Consider the following 16,469-nt stretch of genomic DNA (forward strand, 5'->3'; position numbering starts at 1 on the left):
CGAATTTGGTTTTTAAAATTATCACCAGAAAGTGGCAGGGAGATTTTCCCATTAAGCTTTTAAAATAAAAATATCTGGCGGTGAAGGTAGAGGAGCAACACAGGATCTGGTAGGGTATATCTGGCCCTAGACATCCCAAAGTTTCCCATCTCTGAACTAGATGATACTTTTGTTTTCTGCAGAGGTGCTCTCCTATGTAGCAAAAAAAGGTCTGTTTGTCACAACAATGCCTTCTGTTTTATTCCAAGGTAGTTCAAAGGTAAACACAAACTTCTTGTTGAAGTCTGGTTCCCTCAAACTACTCTCAGAACTCTTCTGTTTATTTAGTGGCTCATTTAAATCCTTTAGATACCACCATTTGTAATATCTATCCCAGGACAATGTAGTTAAACCTTAAAACCATAACAATGCATCATAATTGAGTGTATGTACAGTGGTTTCATTAAAACTGTAGGCTAATAACACAAGTCAATATCCCTTAAAACTTCTTAACTGTTAGAGCAGTACGACAACGGGACCCATGACCTCGGGAGGTGGTGAGCGCTCCAATGCTGGAGGCCTTCAAGAGAAAATGAGACAACCATCCATCAGATCTGCTTTGACTTGGATTCCTGCAATGAGCAGGGGGTTGGACTAGATGGCCTTACGGGCCCCTTCCACCTCCATTATCCTGTGGTTCTATGATGCCTCAGAGGGTGGTAATGAGAATCCAGTGAAGAGGAAGAGAGCCAGGTTTAAAACAGTTTGCAGAAATTAAAGAGGTCTTGATTTCTTTACATCGTTGCCTCCCATAAACTTTTTCCCCCCGAAATCTTCACCGACACCTCTCATTGAGTCAAAAAAAGACTTAAAAGGATGAGATGAGAACTAGCAAGTTTATTTATCTATAATGGCCATCCAGCACCCATCCCGGTTTCCTTTTGTTAAGGAGTGTCCGTAGTATTCTTTACTTTAAAAAGGTGGAGTTGGATTTGCCTGCTGTTGTCTTGCAGTTTTAAATAAAAATCTCGTGTGCCCCTCTTAGCAATTGATGTTAAAAGCTGATCGGCACGCGCGAAAAAGGATGACTCTCCGTGCCAAGGAAGCGGAGCGATTTTGACATCATTTTGAGTCTCTACCCATCCCACTTTCCACCACCTCCACGGGGAGGGTTGGCGTTCTGAAACTCCCAGAGGTTCCTCAGACGGAAGGGCCGGGTCCACGCATCGTGACACCGAGCCGGAGCTGGCATTAATTAGTTTGGATCCTTGGCTTGTGAAGCCATCTCTGGCTGAATGTCTTCCTGCCTTCTCAGATTTGAGCTTTGACAGAAATGTTTCATAGAGCAGAACTAATGAGATCGGAGCCTGGGTTCCAGAACGTATAAGGCAGAAAATTGGGGTGTGTGTGTGGTAGGGCCATTAGATTGCAGGATTAAGACCAGCGAGGTAAAATCCTGTCTCAGACACAGAAGACGGGTGGGTGGGTTGCCCTGCTACCATCTCCACCCCTTGGCTTCTGTTGATTAGATCTTGATTAGCATCTTTGGGTATATTCATGCCAAGATCTGGAGGAGTTCCTTTGGACAGATGCTACTGAGAATTTTTTTTAGTATCCTAGTTTAAATTGTTGTAATACTGCAATGAGTTTATTTTGTGGGCAGAATCCTGTTGCTTTAGTTGCACCGATGTATTGGCTTGAATAAAAGGGGCAAATGGCAGCTGGGTTCACAAGTTGTCCTTTGTACACCGGGTTGCACACTGGTCGTGTGAATTAGTGTGCAAGAAGGAGGTGCAAACGGCAAGTTATGAATTAGAGATGGACACAAACTGAGAAACCGGGGGTTCGTGATTGTTGTGGCTTGTGGCTATTCACAAACCACAAACATACACAAAGGGTCCAAAAAAATTGAACTGTTTTGTGTGATTCGGAACTTCCAGAAGCAGAAGAACAGCCTCCGTGGAAGTCAAAGTTGCCAAATTCGGAGCAAGTCTTCAGCTGACTCTCTTCCCCGTGCCCTACAAATTTGGTGAAGATTGGATGTGGGGCTCCTATGTTATAGCCCCCCCCCCCAAAGCACATCCCTCCAGGGAAGTGCTTGAACCACAAACGGTGTGAATTGTCAATTCCGGTAACCGTTTGGCATTTCATTCTCGGCAGGAGCGTTAACCCAAAGCACTCCAAAACAAACCATGAAATGGCCCAATTCATGAGTTTTGGGGTTTTTTTGTTTTGTTTTGTTTTTGTTTTGTTTTATGCCCAATCCATACTACTAACAATTCACCACTACAATACTGAGCATTGGACCGATTCTGGTGCAACTCACCAATAAGACTCCGGCCACGATATTTGGAAGGCTGAAATCCTGTTCCGTAGTTCCCCCCAAAAGCCTAATTTTTAGAGGCAAATTGCTTTAAGTTTGAAATGTTCCTGCATTCTCTGTTTCACACTGAATCGAGCAACTCAATGCGTAAACAGATTTCTTAACTTCTAGCAATTCAATGCCAGGATTTCACACTTTTTTGCTTAACTGTGCAAGAAGTTTTAGGCTGATATTTCTTACTTTGTTTTAGCAATGCTGTTTTAAACTCCATTGTACGTTGGTTGGATTGCTCAGTGGTTTAGGAATCTGGCCACGGAGCCAGAGGTTGGGAGTTCGATTCCCCAGTGTGCCTCCTTCGAGTAGAGCCAGCCTGTGTAGCCTTGGGCAAGCTGCACAGTCCCAGGGATACCCCCAGAAGAAGGGAATGGGGAATGATTTTTAAGTATTCTCTACCTAGAAAACCCAGAAAAGGATCACTATAAGTCCGTACTGACTTGATGGCACATACAGCAGCTAGATTATTATTAAGCCACTTTAGGTCCCGGTTTTCAGAGCAAGGTCGCTCATTGAGTGAAGGAGTGAAGGAAGGAATAAATATTCCCAAGTAGGCTCAAGGATTCTGGGATTGGTAGTCTGAAAAAGTAACTTTCCCAGGTTGTGGTCCAGAGGAAAAGTTCCTATCACCTACCACTCCAAAGGCATTGGGTTGGTGATTCTATTCCTTCTTAATATCTCCCTACTTTTCATTTTCTTTCTTGGTGGAAGAAGCAAACGCAGCAGTGAGAAAAATATAGAAAGGTCACGAATGGAAGGCAGTTCCGTGGAGAATCCTGTGAATGGCTCAGAGTAACTCCACAGTTTAGGTCTTACCAGGAATGTCTTTCCTATCTGGCTGCAAATGGCTGCCTACCACTGTCTGATTCTTCAATCCCTCACCTCTCTCCTCCTCGATGTATTGCAGATGTTCATTGTTGAAAAGATTGAGGGGATCCACTGCAGCTTGCATGAGTTCACCATCACTGGGTCAACATATACGCCAGAGGGGCAAATGTGAGTATTTTGTGCGGGCGCTAGTTCTGATTCGTGGTAATTTCAAGATGGTGGCGAAATTCTCCCAAATTCGGTTCAGAAAAAGAATAGGAGCAGCTTGTTAAAGATGCTTTCATAGGGTGATCACTGAAGTCACTGTGGAATTAAATACCCAAAGACCATACCCTAAGGGGTCCAGATAGGGGCAGGAACATCCCATGGGTCTCCCAAACCAACCTCATAAGCATTTCTCACTGAGGGTCAAATTAGACATTACATAGGACTCCCTTGACCTTGAAGATTCAGCTGCTGAGGGCCTAGTGTGATATTGGGGGTGCTAAGACCAGGGGTGGAGGAAAAATTTAAATCTTTGCTCCCACATTCATTTCCTTAGCTTACATTTCCCTCCTCCCGCTTGCTTTTGCATTTTACTTCCTGGGATACCAGAAACCCATCTATTCTTGATTTCCTGTTCATAGAAGCCTAGAACCATAGAGTTGGGAACAGACTATAAGGCCATTGAGTCGAACCCCCTACTCAGTGCAGGAATCCAAGCTGGTCCGTCTTGCAGATGGCTGTCTAACCTTCTCTCGAATGCCTCCAGAGTCGGAGAGCTCAACTCCTCCCAAGCGAATTGGTTCCGTTGTCATACTGCTCTAACAGTTAGGAAGTTTTTCCCTGATATTCAGCCTAAATTTGGCTTCCTGGACCTTCATCCCCTTCTTGCGTGTCCTGCACTCTGGGATGGTTGAGAACAGATCCTTTCCCACTACTCTGTAGGACTACCTTTCAGGTATTTGAAAAGTGCTCTCCTGTCTCCCCTCAAGTCTTCTTTTCTCAAAGCTTAAACACGCCCAGTTCTTTCAGTCTTTCCTCCTAGGGCTCGGTTTCCCGTTCCCTAAACATCCTTGTTGGCCTCCTTTGAGCCTGTTCCAGCTGGTCTGCATCGTTCTCAAAGCACGTTGTCCAAAACCGGACACTGTGCTCAAGAGGAGGCCTAACCAGTTCCAACAAGAAGGGAACTAGTACTTCATGGGACTTAATTCAGTTTAAAAAGTCACATCGTGGAACAGTGAGGACTTGCAACGTGTTCGGCCGCATCCCATGCCAACCACCGGTCCCAAAGCTGTGCAACGGTCCCTCAGCATCCAGATAAGCCGCTTTTTGTCCATTTTTTTCCTATCAGGCTATCTTTTTTAAACTGGGAGAAAACCACCCTGTGGGAAACGGACAGACGGCATAAATCTCTACTGAAAGATGTCTGACAAATGTTTCTTCCCTCTCAAGGATTTGTCCTCGGAATCTAAACAGAGCCCGAGGGGTCAGCTCCGGGTTTTTCCCTGGATCTCTGGGAATCCCTCTTTTCTCATCCCAGGGGAGCGCCACTGTGCCACCTGGATTTTCTATGTTCACATACTGCGAATTACGAAAACAGAAAGCGGAAATGAAAGCGGATGTTGAATCGAAGAACCAGAAGGCCAGATAGGATCAAGATAAGCAGAGACTTCAATGAAAGCCAGCTAAAAATATGTGTGTCTGCTCTACAGAACTGTACCAGTTCGATAACACTTTGTCATCCTGTAAAACCCCGTGATTTTTAGTTTTGTGTTTTTCGCCCTCAGTTCCTCAACCAAGAAGGGGAGTCAGAGAGAGTCACATCCCAACTTTGACGTCAAGCCACTCCCTTGACCCACCTAAAGTAGAACTATTGAATCCACAGTATTTACTCAAGCATTGACTTATTTGTTTAAAACTTCTTAACTGTTAGAGCAGTACGACAATGGAAGCAACGACCTTGGGGAGATGGTGAGCGCTCCGATGCTGGAGGCACTGAAGAGAATATTGGACCACCCTGTGTCAGATCTGCTTCGATTTGGGTGCCTGCCTCGAGCAGGGGGGCTGGACTGGATGGCCTTTGAGGGTCCCTTCGTTATTCTAGGATTCTCTGGAAAACATTCATCGCTTGCCCTCTATCACAGGATCTCTGTAACAGAGCTAACCAAAACAATTTCAAAATGTAGGAGAATTAAAACAGTTTAAAATCAAGCTGTTTAAAATACAAAATTGAAGCATTCAAATATTGCTCCCCCCCCAAAGGCTAGGTCCGAGACAATTTTATATCGAGCTTCTTTCCGCTTCGGCTTTTTGACATGTAGACAGGAAAGCAGAGTGGAATTGCCACCGGTCATTGAGTGGCAAAAATTGGCACATTATTCCCTCCCGTTGCCCATTACGTGGTGGAAAGACGAGTGGGGGCCGCAGTTGTTTTAATTCCTGGTTCAATGAAAGTCTCCTCTCTCTCCGCTCTCCACCCCTCCTCGCCTTCCGATGGCAGCTTGAAGAACGACACGCCCGTCCAGTGCGGCAAGTTTGACGGCTTGGTGGAGCTGGCCACGATCTGTGCCCTCTGCAACGATTCCTCGCTCGATTACAACGAGGTGGGTCGCCCTCTCCTGATCCGTAGATTTTCGTACCTGTAACAGTTCTCATCATCACCATGTGCCTTTCGTTATTTTATTCCTTAAAAATACTTTAGCCCCACCTTTCTCCTTAAAAGGACCTAAGGTTGGTTCCAGAAAAGAACTACTACGACTTATCCTCCTCCTCCTCCTCCTCGTAGTCGTAGTACAACACACTGACTTCTGGCAACCCTTTTCAGGGTTTTTCCAGGTAGAAAATAGAAGCGGTTTACCCTTCCCTTCCACTGGGGGCGCTGTGGGACTGGGCAGCTTCCCCAAGGCTACCCAGGCTGGCTCTTCTCCGAAGAGGCACTTTTGGAAACCAGGCGCCCAACCTCTGGTTCTGGAGCCAGATAATTAAACCACTGAGCTATCTATCCAGCTTACACGCGGGCAAGTCAGTTCTGACATAAGGTGCCCCTTTCAAGGGTTTCCCAGGCGAAGAGTAGGAGTGCTTTCTCATTCCCTTTTTCTGGGGGGGGGGTATCCCTGGGACGGTGCAGCTGGCCCAAGGCTACCCAGGCTGGCTCTACACAAAACAGGCCCAGCGGGGAATTGAACTCCCAACCTCTGGCTCTACAGCCAGGTACCTAACTCACTGAGCTATCCAGCTGGCTAGTACTGTAACGACTATGTTAACATGCCTGTCTTTCTCCCCCTAAATGGTCCCTCCTATCAGTCCAAGAAAGTCTACGAAAAGGTGGGCGAAGCCACGGAAACAGCCTTGACGTGCCTGGTGGAGAAAATGAATGTTTTCAATACGGATACCAGTAACCTCTCCAAAGTCGAGAGGGCGAACGTGTGCAATAATGTGAGTAGGCGATGGGTGTTCTTGTGTTGAAGTGAACTGTGACAGAGGAAGGGGGAAGCTGAAACAAAATGACTCAACCAGCTGTCGAGGCTGGATCATGGAATATCATGGACAGCAGCTGGTGGCGGGAGAAGCAATGGGAGGTGGTTGGTTATGGTGCCAACTGAGATGGAGAGTCCACTCTGGATTTTGGTTTGAACTTTAAAGAAGGGATTCAAGGTTTGGAGGCACTCGGTTCAGTATCTTGCGCCAGCCACTCTCTTATTAGCTTGAAGCATGTTGGATAGCCATCTAGAGTGGTTGTTGACTAGATAGGCGGGATATAAATGCAATAAACAAACAAACAAATAACACGAATGTCAGATCAGTCATCAAGTATGAAATTCCTACTGTTGACAGGTTTTCCTCCATGCATGCAGTGCCTTCAAAGCTCCATGCACGTGATCAGGCAGACTTGCAAATGAAGTCCATGTTTACCTCTGAATGACCAATCCCATTGCATTGGCTTTCTGCAAGGGGGGACATGCCACAACATTTAGAGCTGAGGAGAGTTGGGATGAACTCTTTTTTTTTTAACCCCATAAGGACACCATGCTTCTCACAAAGAGCTAAAGAGATCAACCAAATCTTGGCTCTTTTCTGCTCCAAAGTCTCCTGCGATTAAAGGCACAAAGGAACGGAAGGCCCTCTCTGTATGTCTGCAATGGAAGAGCAGAAGAACGTTCAGAGTTGGAGATGCATGAACCTTATTTTGGAGAGCAAGCCATATCTCTCTTGTCATGTCTAACTCGATCCAGGCAGATGGAGTAGCAGAGCTTGCTTCATCCTTGATTCTCTCTCTTTTCCTTTTCTGCACTGATTTTGTGCCATTTCGACCTGTTTTTCCTCTCCAGGTGATCAAACAGCTGATGAAAAAGGAATGCACCCTGGAATTCTCTCGTGACCGCAAGTCCATGTCAGTTTACTGCACCCCTGTGGCTTCCGGCCACAATTCCTCCAGCAGCAAGCTTTTTGTCAAGGTAATAGCCTGTCCTCGTTGTGCTGCTGTGTCGTATCCAAACCCTGTCCTTATTTTTTTCCTGTGCAATGTATGAACTGGTCATAGGACCAGGTTACATTAACAAAATTCCTCGGAATATGCAACAGTGTTATTGAAACCAATTTAAAGTCACGTGGCGGCCACGTCGTATTTGAATCACTTTGTGTGTTCCCCTGGGCTAGCTTTTAATCTGGTGGTTTTTAAAGCATTGAATTGATGCTGGAGAAATACTCGCAATTGAAATCTTGGTTTATTGAAACTGCTGCATTTCCAACAGATCTGATTTCAGTCTTACATGGCTATCAGCAGTAATAGTCGTTGAGTCGCTTATGGCTTATGGCAACCCCTCGCCAGGGCTTTCCAGATAGAGCAGCCGTTCCCAGTCCAGGTGTTCTTGGACTGCAACTATTTAAAAAAAGCTATAATCCAAAAAAGTAATTTTCCAAATTGTGTTCTTTTTGAAAAAGGCAAGTTATATGTATCGCTATAAACCCCTAAAGCATTGCTTTTCAACCTTGGATCCCCGGATGTTTTTTTGGACTACAACTCCCAGAAATCCATGCCAACACAGCTAGTGGTGAAGGCTTCTGGGAAGTGTAGTCCAAGAACATTAGGAACCATTGCACTAAGTATCTCAGAAAATAAAGTGCTGAGATTTGATACCCCGCATTTCCTCTAGATGGTGTTGTTTCCCCAATTTTCTTTGCAACATCCTCATCAGATAGTGATCATCATAATATGTAGTTATCTGTTGAACTTATCCTCCGTTAATTTGCCGAATCACCTTTGGAACCCATCTAAGCTGATGGCCATCATTACATATTGTGCCAATCAATTCTATTCGGGACTCATCTGCAGTGTCCAAAAATAATTTTTGTCATTAACACAGGCGATGTCCGTGTCTTATACTCTGGATTCTTCTTAGGGTTTGATTCTGTAGAGATGTAATTAAGATTCACATACTGTGTCCTGTCACGTGACCCAGATACTCTTTTCTAGCCTGGCCTCTTTGCAAAAGATGTTTCAGTGAAGCCTGTCATCCTGTAAAAGTGCTGGGTGTTGTGTTAAGAAGTAAGGAATCCAAGCTGGGAAAAGCAACGTAGCGCTAGGATTGTTGCAGGATCCAGCCCATTAATTGGTGGCCCAGTGTCAGGATGCTATAAGGAGCCCTGCCTCAGGAAAGAAATCCAGCACTGTTTTAGATGTACTGGTGGGAAGGCAACACAGTACTAGGATGGCTGCATCCTCAATCCAAGCCCATTGATTTGGTTCCCCAGTGTCAAGATGCTACAAGGAATCTCATCTGGAATAAGAGAATCAGCAGTAGGATGGTTGCACCCACCCATCCAAGTCAGTATCTAGATACACAGTGCATTGGACAAAAATCAGACATCAGGAATGGCAACACAGAGAAACCTGTTTCAAATCATTTTAATTTACCTGGACACTCTGCGCAAGATCTGAAAGTTCTCATTCTGGAGAAAAAAAATTACAGGCTAAGAATCCAGGAGACAGCTCAGATAAATACATAGGTTTAAAACCCATCCTGATGGACTCGGTATTAGCCAAGGTGTCTTAGGCCAAGTGTTAAATGTAAAACACTTGCAATATTTGTGTTGGATCAACTACATTTCCCAGCTGTAGTTTCTTCCAAACTAACTAGCAGCACCTTACAAGCCCTATTAGTGATTAAAGACACTCATTTCGGATTCATTTCACCACCAATCATTTCGGATTCATTTCACCACCAATCATTGTTTCCAGAACAATGTTTTCTGGAAGGGGAACTGAATATTAAAAGTCACTGCCAGGTGTGGAATGCCACATTATCAATGACTTGTGTCCAGGAAGCAAACAGCCTCTTTGTTTCGGGACCACGTATAAATCTATCAATATTTGCCATGCAGTCCCACTGTTATGTCTGAGGAAGTGGACTTGTCCACGAAAGCTTGCAATAAAAGACTCATTGGTCTTTAAGGAGCTTTCTTTTGTCTTCTTTATTTTTATTTTTGTCTTTATTTTTGTCTTTTTTTTTTTTGCCTGATACGCAACCACAGACTAACACAGCCGCCTCTTTTAAAACTACAACAATGAACACTACAAGGTGACCAAAGTACTAGGACGGCCACTTTAATGGTCCCCTAAACCCTTACCAGTGTGTCTGCTTTATTATTTTGTATGTTCATGGGCTAGTTCTCAAACCTGGATTCCATTTTTGTGTCGGGTTTTTTGTAGGGCGCGCCAGAAAGTGTCATAGAGCGCTGCAACTACATTCGTGTTGGCAGCACCCGAGTCCCCCTGACTCTGTCTACCAAGGAGAAGATCCTTTCCAAAATCCGGGAGTGGGGCACCGGAATCGATACACTGCGCTGCCTGGCGTTGGCCACCAGGGACCACCCGCCCCGGAAAGAAGACATGCGTTTGGACGACTCCACCCAGTTCATTAACTATGAGGTAAGCTTTGCTTCAGAAGGGCCAAGAAAGAGCCTGACTTGATGGCAGATGAAATGTATGTGGCAGAAAGGGACTACGTTGTTACTTTTGTATTCACCCTTGCCATGTGTGTTGCTGTTATGTGCCGTCAAGTCCGTTCCAACTTTGGGCAGCCCTGTGAATGAGCGATCGTCACAATGTCCTTCTCAACCCTTGTAAACTCAAGTCTGCGACTTCCTTTAGGGAGTTGATCCATCTTGTATTTGATCTTCCTCCTTTCCCTGCATTTGTTGTTTTTCAAGTAGAAATGCTAGCATTGAATGGGTTGCTTGTGCCTTGTGATCCGTCAGCTTTTCCATCTGTTCTATGTGTGTTCGCTCAGCTTCTCAAAAGGAAAAGTCACTTCGCTGAACCACAGTCAACAAAACAAGCCCGAAAATTGCTTGGCGTCTCGTCGTCCTCCTAGAGACGAGATCTCTTGTGGTAGCTGGGGAAACCTTGACAGTGGTGTTGACTTCCTCTACCCTGCTTCTCTTTCCTCTGCCTCTCCCAGTGGGCACCGACACACACAGAAGGTGGTCCCATTCTCCAACAGATTGATTTTTTTCCCTCTCCCCGTCTTCCTCGCAGACTAACCTCACCTTTGTCGGCTGCGTTGGGATGTTAGACCCTCCCCGGAAGGAAGTGATGTGCTCCATCGACATGTGCAAGAAAGCCGGCATCCGCGTCATCATGATCACCGGAGACAACAAGGGGACAGCAGTGGCGATCTGCCGGAGGATTGGGATCTTTTCAGAAAGCCAAGACGTCACAAGCAAGGCCTACACGGGCCGGGAATTTGACGAGCTCTCGCCAGAGGCCCAAAGCGATGCCTGCCGCTCGGCCCGCTGCTTCGCTCGAGTGGAGCCTGCCCATAAGTCCAAGATCGTTGAATACCTGCAGTCGTTCAATGAGATCACGGCTATGGTGAGCAGGAACTTAGGCTTCTGAGTTCTCCTTCCGTTCTTAGATAGGAATCTCAAAACTCCTTGCCCAATTGGATTTAAGCCTTGGGAAACAGTACAATCGTGTAGATACAGTGGTGCCTCGCATAGCGAAGGTTAATCCGTTCCGGATTAACCTTCGCTATGTGAAAACTTCGTTAAACGGAAAGTAAAAAGCCATTGGAACGCATCCAATTAAACATCGTTTAATGCGTTCCAAATCAGCTGAAATCTCACAGTTTAGCGAAGTCTTCCCATAGCCGGCAGCCATTTTCGCGCCCTCCCCTCGCTTACCGAGGGCGCGAAAACGCTGCGCGCGACCATTTCGGCTGTTCCGGCGGCCATTTTGGACCCCCCGAACAGCTGATCCGTGGGTCGCAAAGCGAAGGTCGGTAAGCGAAACCCTTACCGACCTTCGCTATGCGAGTTTTGCCCATTGGGGCCATTGGTAAGCGATCACATTAGCGATCGCGGAAACCACATCGCTATGCGATTTCGTCGTTATACGGTGTGCTCGTTAAGCGAGGCACCACTGTATTAGGAATTGAAATTTTTTTGGGTTTTATAGACTACAAATCACATAATCCTCCATTTTGGGAGGTCTACTTGACGGACACCTTATGGACATTGAATTGTAGCTCACCTGGGAGAAAGGCCTAAACTGAAAAGCTTTGAGGCCTAACTAGGCCTAGTTCCACCCAAACTTCCTGTTCCTGCTCCAGCACTAGACGTTTTTGAACAGGAAGCTAGGCCGAGCTCAACCTGAAAGCCTTCTAATTTAGGCCTTTTCCCCAGGTCAACTATATTAAGTGTCTGTAAGGTGTCTGTCTTTCAAGTAGAACCCCCACAATTTCAACCGGCGGGATGCTGGGCTCAGCAAGTTTGAAAACAGAGATCCTGCCTACTAATTTAGTGGAATATTTTGCTTCCTTCCAGACCGGCGATGGGGTCAACGACGCCCCAGCGTTGAAGAAAGCCGAAATTGGTATTGCCATGGGCTCTGGCACAGCCGTGGCCAAGTCGGCTGCCGAAATGGTCTTGTCGGACGACAACTTCTCCACCATTGTGGCTGCCGTAGAGGAGGGCCGGGCCATCTACAACAATATGAAACAGTTCATCCGCTACCTGATCTCTTCCAACGTCGGAGAGGTGGTTTGGTGAGAGCGCTCAGACCCCCCTCCTTGAGGGCCACAGGTGGTCTACCGCCTGTCTCTCTCTCTCTCTGGTGGTCCAAACGCACCCACAACATCTCCACTTTTTGAACGTTTGGGGAAAAGTTGGCTCAAAGAGTCAACCTTTTGCAACCTTGGGGGTGATGTGAAAAGGCCGCTTGGCCCATTAAGAACAAATTAAACATTTTCTGGCCACTTGAGAGGATCAAAGAACTTTTTCCGGGGGGGGGGGCAGGATTAGTGCTACTTTTCTGTAGCAGGGTGGAGGAGATGATAGGAGTGGGTTCAGCTCTCCCATGACCCAAGGATGGCCATACACAGCCTGAAGGTCTGGAGGTTGCTGACCTATGTGCCCCAGTTGGAACGGAACAGAAGAATTTGAGAGGATAGACCTGCCAGCCTTTGCCGTGATGTTGAACTACGGCTCCTATCATCCTTGGCTTGTTGGGTGGCATTGATGGGAACAAAAGTCCAATGACAGCTGGAGAGCAATTTATAAACCATGGCTTGAGGAGACCACAGGCTGTGACAATATGAGGATTAGGAATATGCCCTACCGTTCTTTCCTCTAAATCCCAGAATTCCCAGCAAGCACTGAAGGCAACTTCCTTTTCTAACAGGAAGCTAGGCCAGACCTCAGCCTCTTCTAGGCCATGAAGCCTCTCAGCCCAGGTGAGCACAACTGAGGTCTGGGTCTGGCAACTGGAACTCGCAGAATGGAGAATTCTGCGATTTAGAGTTTTTAAAAAATCTCAATGGCATATGGCTGATGGGAGTTCTAGTCCAAAGTTAATTTTTCTCGTCACTGGGACCAGCAATGGAAAAGAATGCATGCAAAATATAGAAACAGAAGAACAAATGTAGCTTCTTAGTCGTTGATCATGTTGCAGAGTTTAGAATTTCTGGTCAAGTTCCTTTCACCACACGGTAGAAGGACAGAGACTCACAGAGGAGAATAGCTACAAGTCATCCAGATAGTCCACCCCTTTCTCGTCCGCTGGCACTCAGGGTCTCAGAGACTCATTCAGATACATTTTTTAAGGGGGAAGATTTTAAAACATTTCGTTACTTACAGTTTTGAACAGATGAACAGCAAACTAACAAACAAAGTGGCTGCTTGCAACAGATAAAGCAGAGGGGGAAAGAGAGTGGAGAAGTCGTAACATTCTGTATATCATCTGTTCGGTGCCGTCTCCATCTGTTGAAATCCTGGGCAATCTTGCCTCAGCTGCCATCAAGATGCAAACAGGGTGGTGATCAAACCTCGCCTTTGACCAAAGTTTCTGCCTCTTCCATTTCCAGTATCTTCCTGACAGCCATCTTGGGCCTTCCAGAAGCTTTGATCCCAGTCCAGCTGCTTTGGGTGAATCTGGTGACAGACGGACTGCCGGCGACAGCTCTCGGATTCAATCCCCCAGATCTTGACATCATGGACAAGCTCCCGCGAAATCCCAAAGAGCCCCTGATAAGCGGCTGGCTCTTCTTCCGATACCTTGCTATTGGAGGTAAGAATTCCAAGAAAATAGCTTGGGGCCGTATCCAGTAAAAGAACAGAGGAACGTGGAAAGCTTCCTTCTGCCGATCATTAGTCTGATTTTTGGACTTCAGTGCCAAGAATTCCATGAATCACAGTCCAGAAGCTGAAACTGGCACCCATAGGTTCAGAATCCTGTAAAGTTCAGACTAAAATGCAGAGTGGATTCATTGCTAGGGATGTGCTAACGAGGACTACTGGGTTGCGTGTTCTAATCTCAATTCCATTTTTCCCTTTTCCTCCTCCCCTGCAGTGTATGTGGGCTTTGCAACTGTAGGTGCAGCTACATGGTGGTTTTTGTATGACGCTGAAGGACCTCAAGTTACATTCTACCAGCTGGTAAGTTGATAGTTTGGATCGGACACAATAAAATTGATTCTTTATTTTAATTTATTCCTTTTCTTTTAACCCCCCCTCTCTTTCTGTAAGAGCTAATGTTTAGAAATGCTAGTTAGTTAGCTTGATGGTGAAATTATATTTAGATCTGATGCTTTCCTATGGGAACTGATCCCGTATGTGGCGACAGTTGCAAGAATAGGGTTTGAATGTCACAGGCCAAAGACAGCTTTCAGTGCCTTTTTGGGACTTGTGGAGTATCCCAAAACATCTTTGCAAAAAATGGGATACCATCTCCTGGTTAAAAAAAAAAGCCACCCATCTTGTTTTGAAACCCCACAGCAGTGTGTTTTTTAAAAGAAATGGTAGGTTACCTTCACTCCAAAGCATTGCTTGGAATCACTGTCCAGAATCTTGTTGCATTAAATTAGACTTGCATAATGGCGATGACATCACTGATAGGTGGATATTTTTTGTAACTAAAGACTTCCTACTTCTGCGCCATGGCTTGCCCAACTTGCATGGAATCAGTCTCATTGTATGTGAGCCATAGAAGCTCTGGAACAGAAGGAAGGATTCTTTAATTACCAAAAATCTTCCTCTGCTGATGACATCATCACACTTACACAGGTGTAATGTACACAACAGGATTTTGGCCATAGAATTGTTGACCTGTGAAGGATCCAGGGTCATCTTGTCCCACCCCTGCAGATGCAGGAATCCACAGCTACAACATAGTTTACAGATGGTTATCAAATCTTTGTTTAAACACTTACAATGAATGAGAATCTGTTACATTCTAAAGTAATCTAATACACTGTTGAACAGCGATTACTGTTGAGACTGGCTTCTTAATGTTTAGTTACTGTAGAATGCCACTCTAAGGTTTTTGTTTTTTGCAGGAGTTTTCTAATCCCCCAACATGTTCAGCACCTTGGCTAGCTCCTTTAAAGTTTTGATTGAAACCTGGAGTGGATTCATCCCTTGAGTCACCAGTGTCTTCTGCTTTCTATGCTGTGGGAACTGTGGGACAGAAAGAAGTCTGCAGTTAACGAAAATCACCACCACTACATGGCATTAACAGTAGGGGGCAATTGTTGCTAATTAAAGATTTCTTCCTTCTGTCCCATGGTTCCCACACCTTCCATGCAATGTAACAGCCAGAAAAGCCATGGGACAGAAGTAGGAAGTTTTTAATTACCAAAAATCTTTCCATGCCCATGATTTTATAAGCCTTCTGCAGGCATATGTTATGAAAGAGGATTTCAGCCAATGCCATTAAAGGTATAGAATAATAATTAGGAGGAAATAACTTCTGTGGAGCTCATGGGTATGAGGGTGGCCTTATTTTGGAACAGCCTCCAACACTACCATTGTGTTGCATTATCTTGCCTGCAGAGGAACTTCATGAGATGCACAGAGGACAATCCCATCTTTGAAGGCATCGACTGCGAAATTTTCGAATCTCGTTATCCAACCACTATGGCGCTCTCGGTACTCGTGACCATCGAGATGTGCAATGCACTAAACAGGTATGGAGATCATCACAGAGGTCTAACTTTCCCTCTTCCTTTACAACTTTTTAGTTTCAAAGTTCTGCGTATAGAATTAGAAATAGGTTTGCGATAGGATAGAGAAACCAAATGTTACTGCAAGTCGTTGTCGTTTAGTCGTGTCCGACGCTTCGTGACCCCATGGACCAGAGCACGCCAGGCCCTCCTATCTTCTACTGCCTCCCGGAGTTGTGTCAAATTCATGTTGGCTGCTTTGCAGACACTGTCCAGCCATCTCATCCTCGGTCGTCCCCTACTGCAAGTAGAAAATATTAAAAGAAAAATCCCCAAAATATATATTTTTAACGATGAAGTAACCAGAACTGGCCGATAGAGGGAGCCAGAGACCATGTTATTTATAATGTTGGCTAGAGAAATATATTTCCATTATGTCACTAACAAAACTGGCCATGAGAGATCACACTGTATATAGTGTTGGCTATTAAAATAGCATTTGCTACAATCTGCATTTTTCAGCAGCTGTGGGGAGGGGGCTTGGAACTCACCCCCCTGTGGATACAGGGATCCTAACGTACTTATTCTGCTGCAAGACTCCTTTAGCCATCATTTTTAATTGTTAAGATCGTTAATCGTTTGTGATGGTTGCTCTCATAGACAGGCTGAACTGTGGATTTCATGTGTTTCCTTGACACCAAAATTGGGGGTCGTTTTAGGTGCGATGAGCTCTCGAGAGCGAGGGCCTTCAGCGCTAGACTGATCCACAGAAGTGGAGCTGAAACACACCTAGGAATAGGGGAGGAAGTTACTTTTCTGACTTCGACCATGGGATAGTACCTAGGGAATAGTAGTCCAAAAAA

The 16,469-nt window shown here is 45.5% G+C and overlaps 1 protein-coding gene and 1 long non-coding RNA gene across 2 annotated transcripts in view; one reads left to right on the forward strand and one right to left on the reverse strand.

The window, feature by feature from the left end:
- The window catches only part of ATP2A3 (ATPase sarcoplasmic/endoplasmic reticulum Ca2+ transporting 3), an 82,062-nt gene that overhangs the window by 61,286 nt on the left and 4,307 nt on the right, over nt 1-16,469 (forward strand). The window contains exons 9-18 of the mRNA XM_072978461.2: nt 3,264-3,352; nt 5,667-5,769; nt 6,470-6,601; nt 7,495-7,620; nt 9,876-10,094; nt 10,704-11,039; nt 11,993-12,213; nt 13,531-13,733; nt 14,016-14,101; nt 15,497-15,630. Coding sequence (XP_072834562.2) covers nt 3,264-3,352; nt 5,667-5,769; nt 6,470-6,601; nt 7,495-7,620; nt 9,876-10,094; nt 10,704-11,039; nt 11,993-12,213; nt 13,531-13,733; nt 14,016-14,101; nt 15,497-15,630 — 1,649 coding nt within the window. The remainder of the gene's footprint in view (nt 1-3,263; nt 3,353-5,666; nt 5,770-6,469; nt 6,602-7,494; nt 7,621-9,875; nt 10,095-10,703; nt 11,040-11,992; nt 12,214-13,530; nt 13,734-14,015; nt 14,102-15,496; nt 15,631-16,469) is intronic.
- Nucleotides 15,000-16,469, reverse strand: part of LOC140701744 (uncharacterized) — a 42,593-nt gene continuing 41,123 nt past the window's right edge. The window contains exon 3 of the long non-coding RNA XR_013538066.1: nt 15,000-15,121. This is a non-coding gene — a long non-coding RNA (uncharacterized LOC140701744). The remainder of the gene's footprint in view (nt 15,122-16,469) is intronic.

The sequence above is a fragment of the Pogona vitticeps genome, chromosome 7 (assembly GCF_051106095.1).
Source record: "Pogona vitticeps strain Pit_001003342236 chromosome 7, PviZW2.1, whole genome shotgun sequence".
Lineage (NCBI taxonomy): Eukaryota > Metazoa > Chordata > Lepidosauria > Squamata > Agamidae > Pogona > Pogona vitticeps.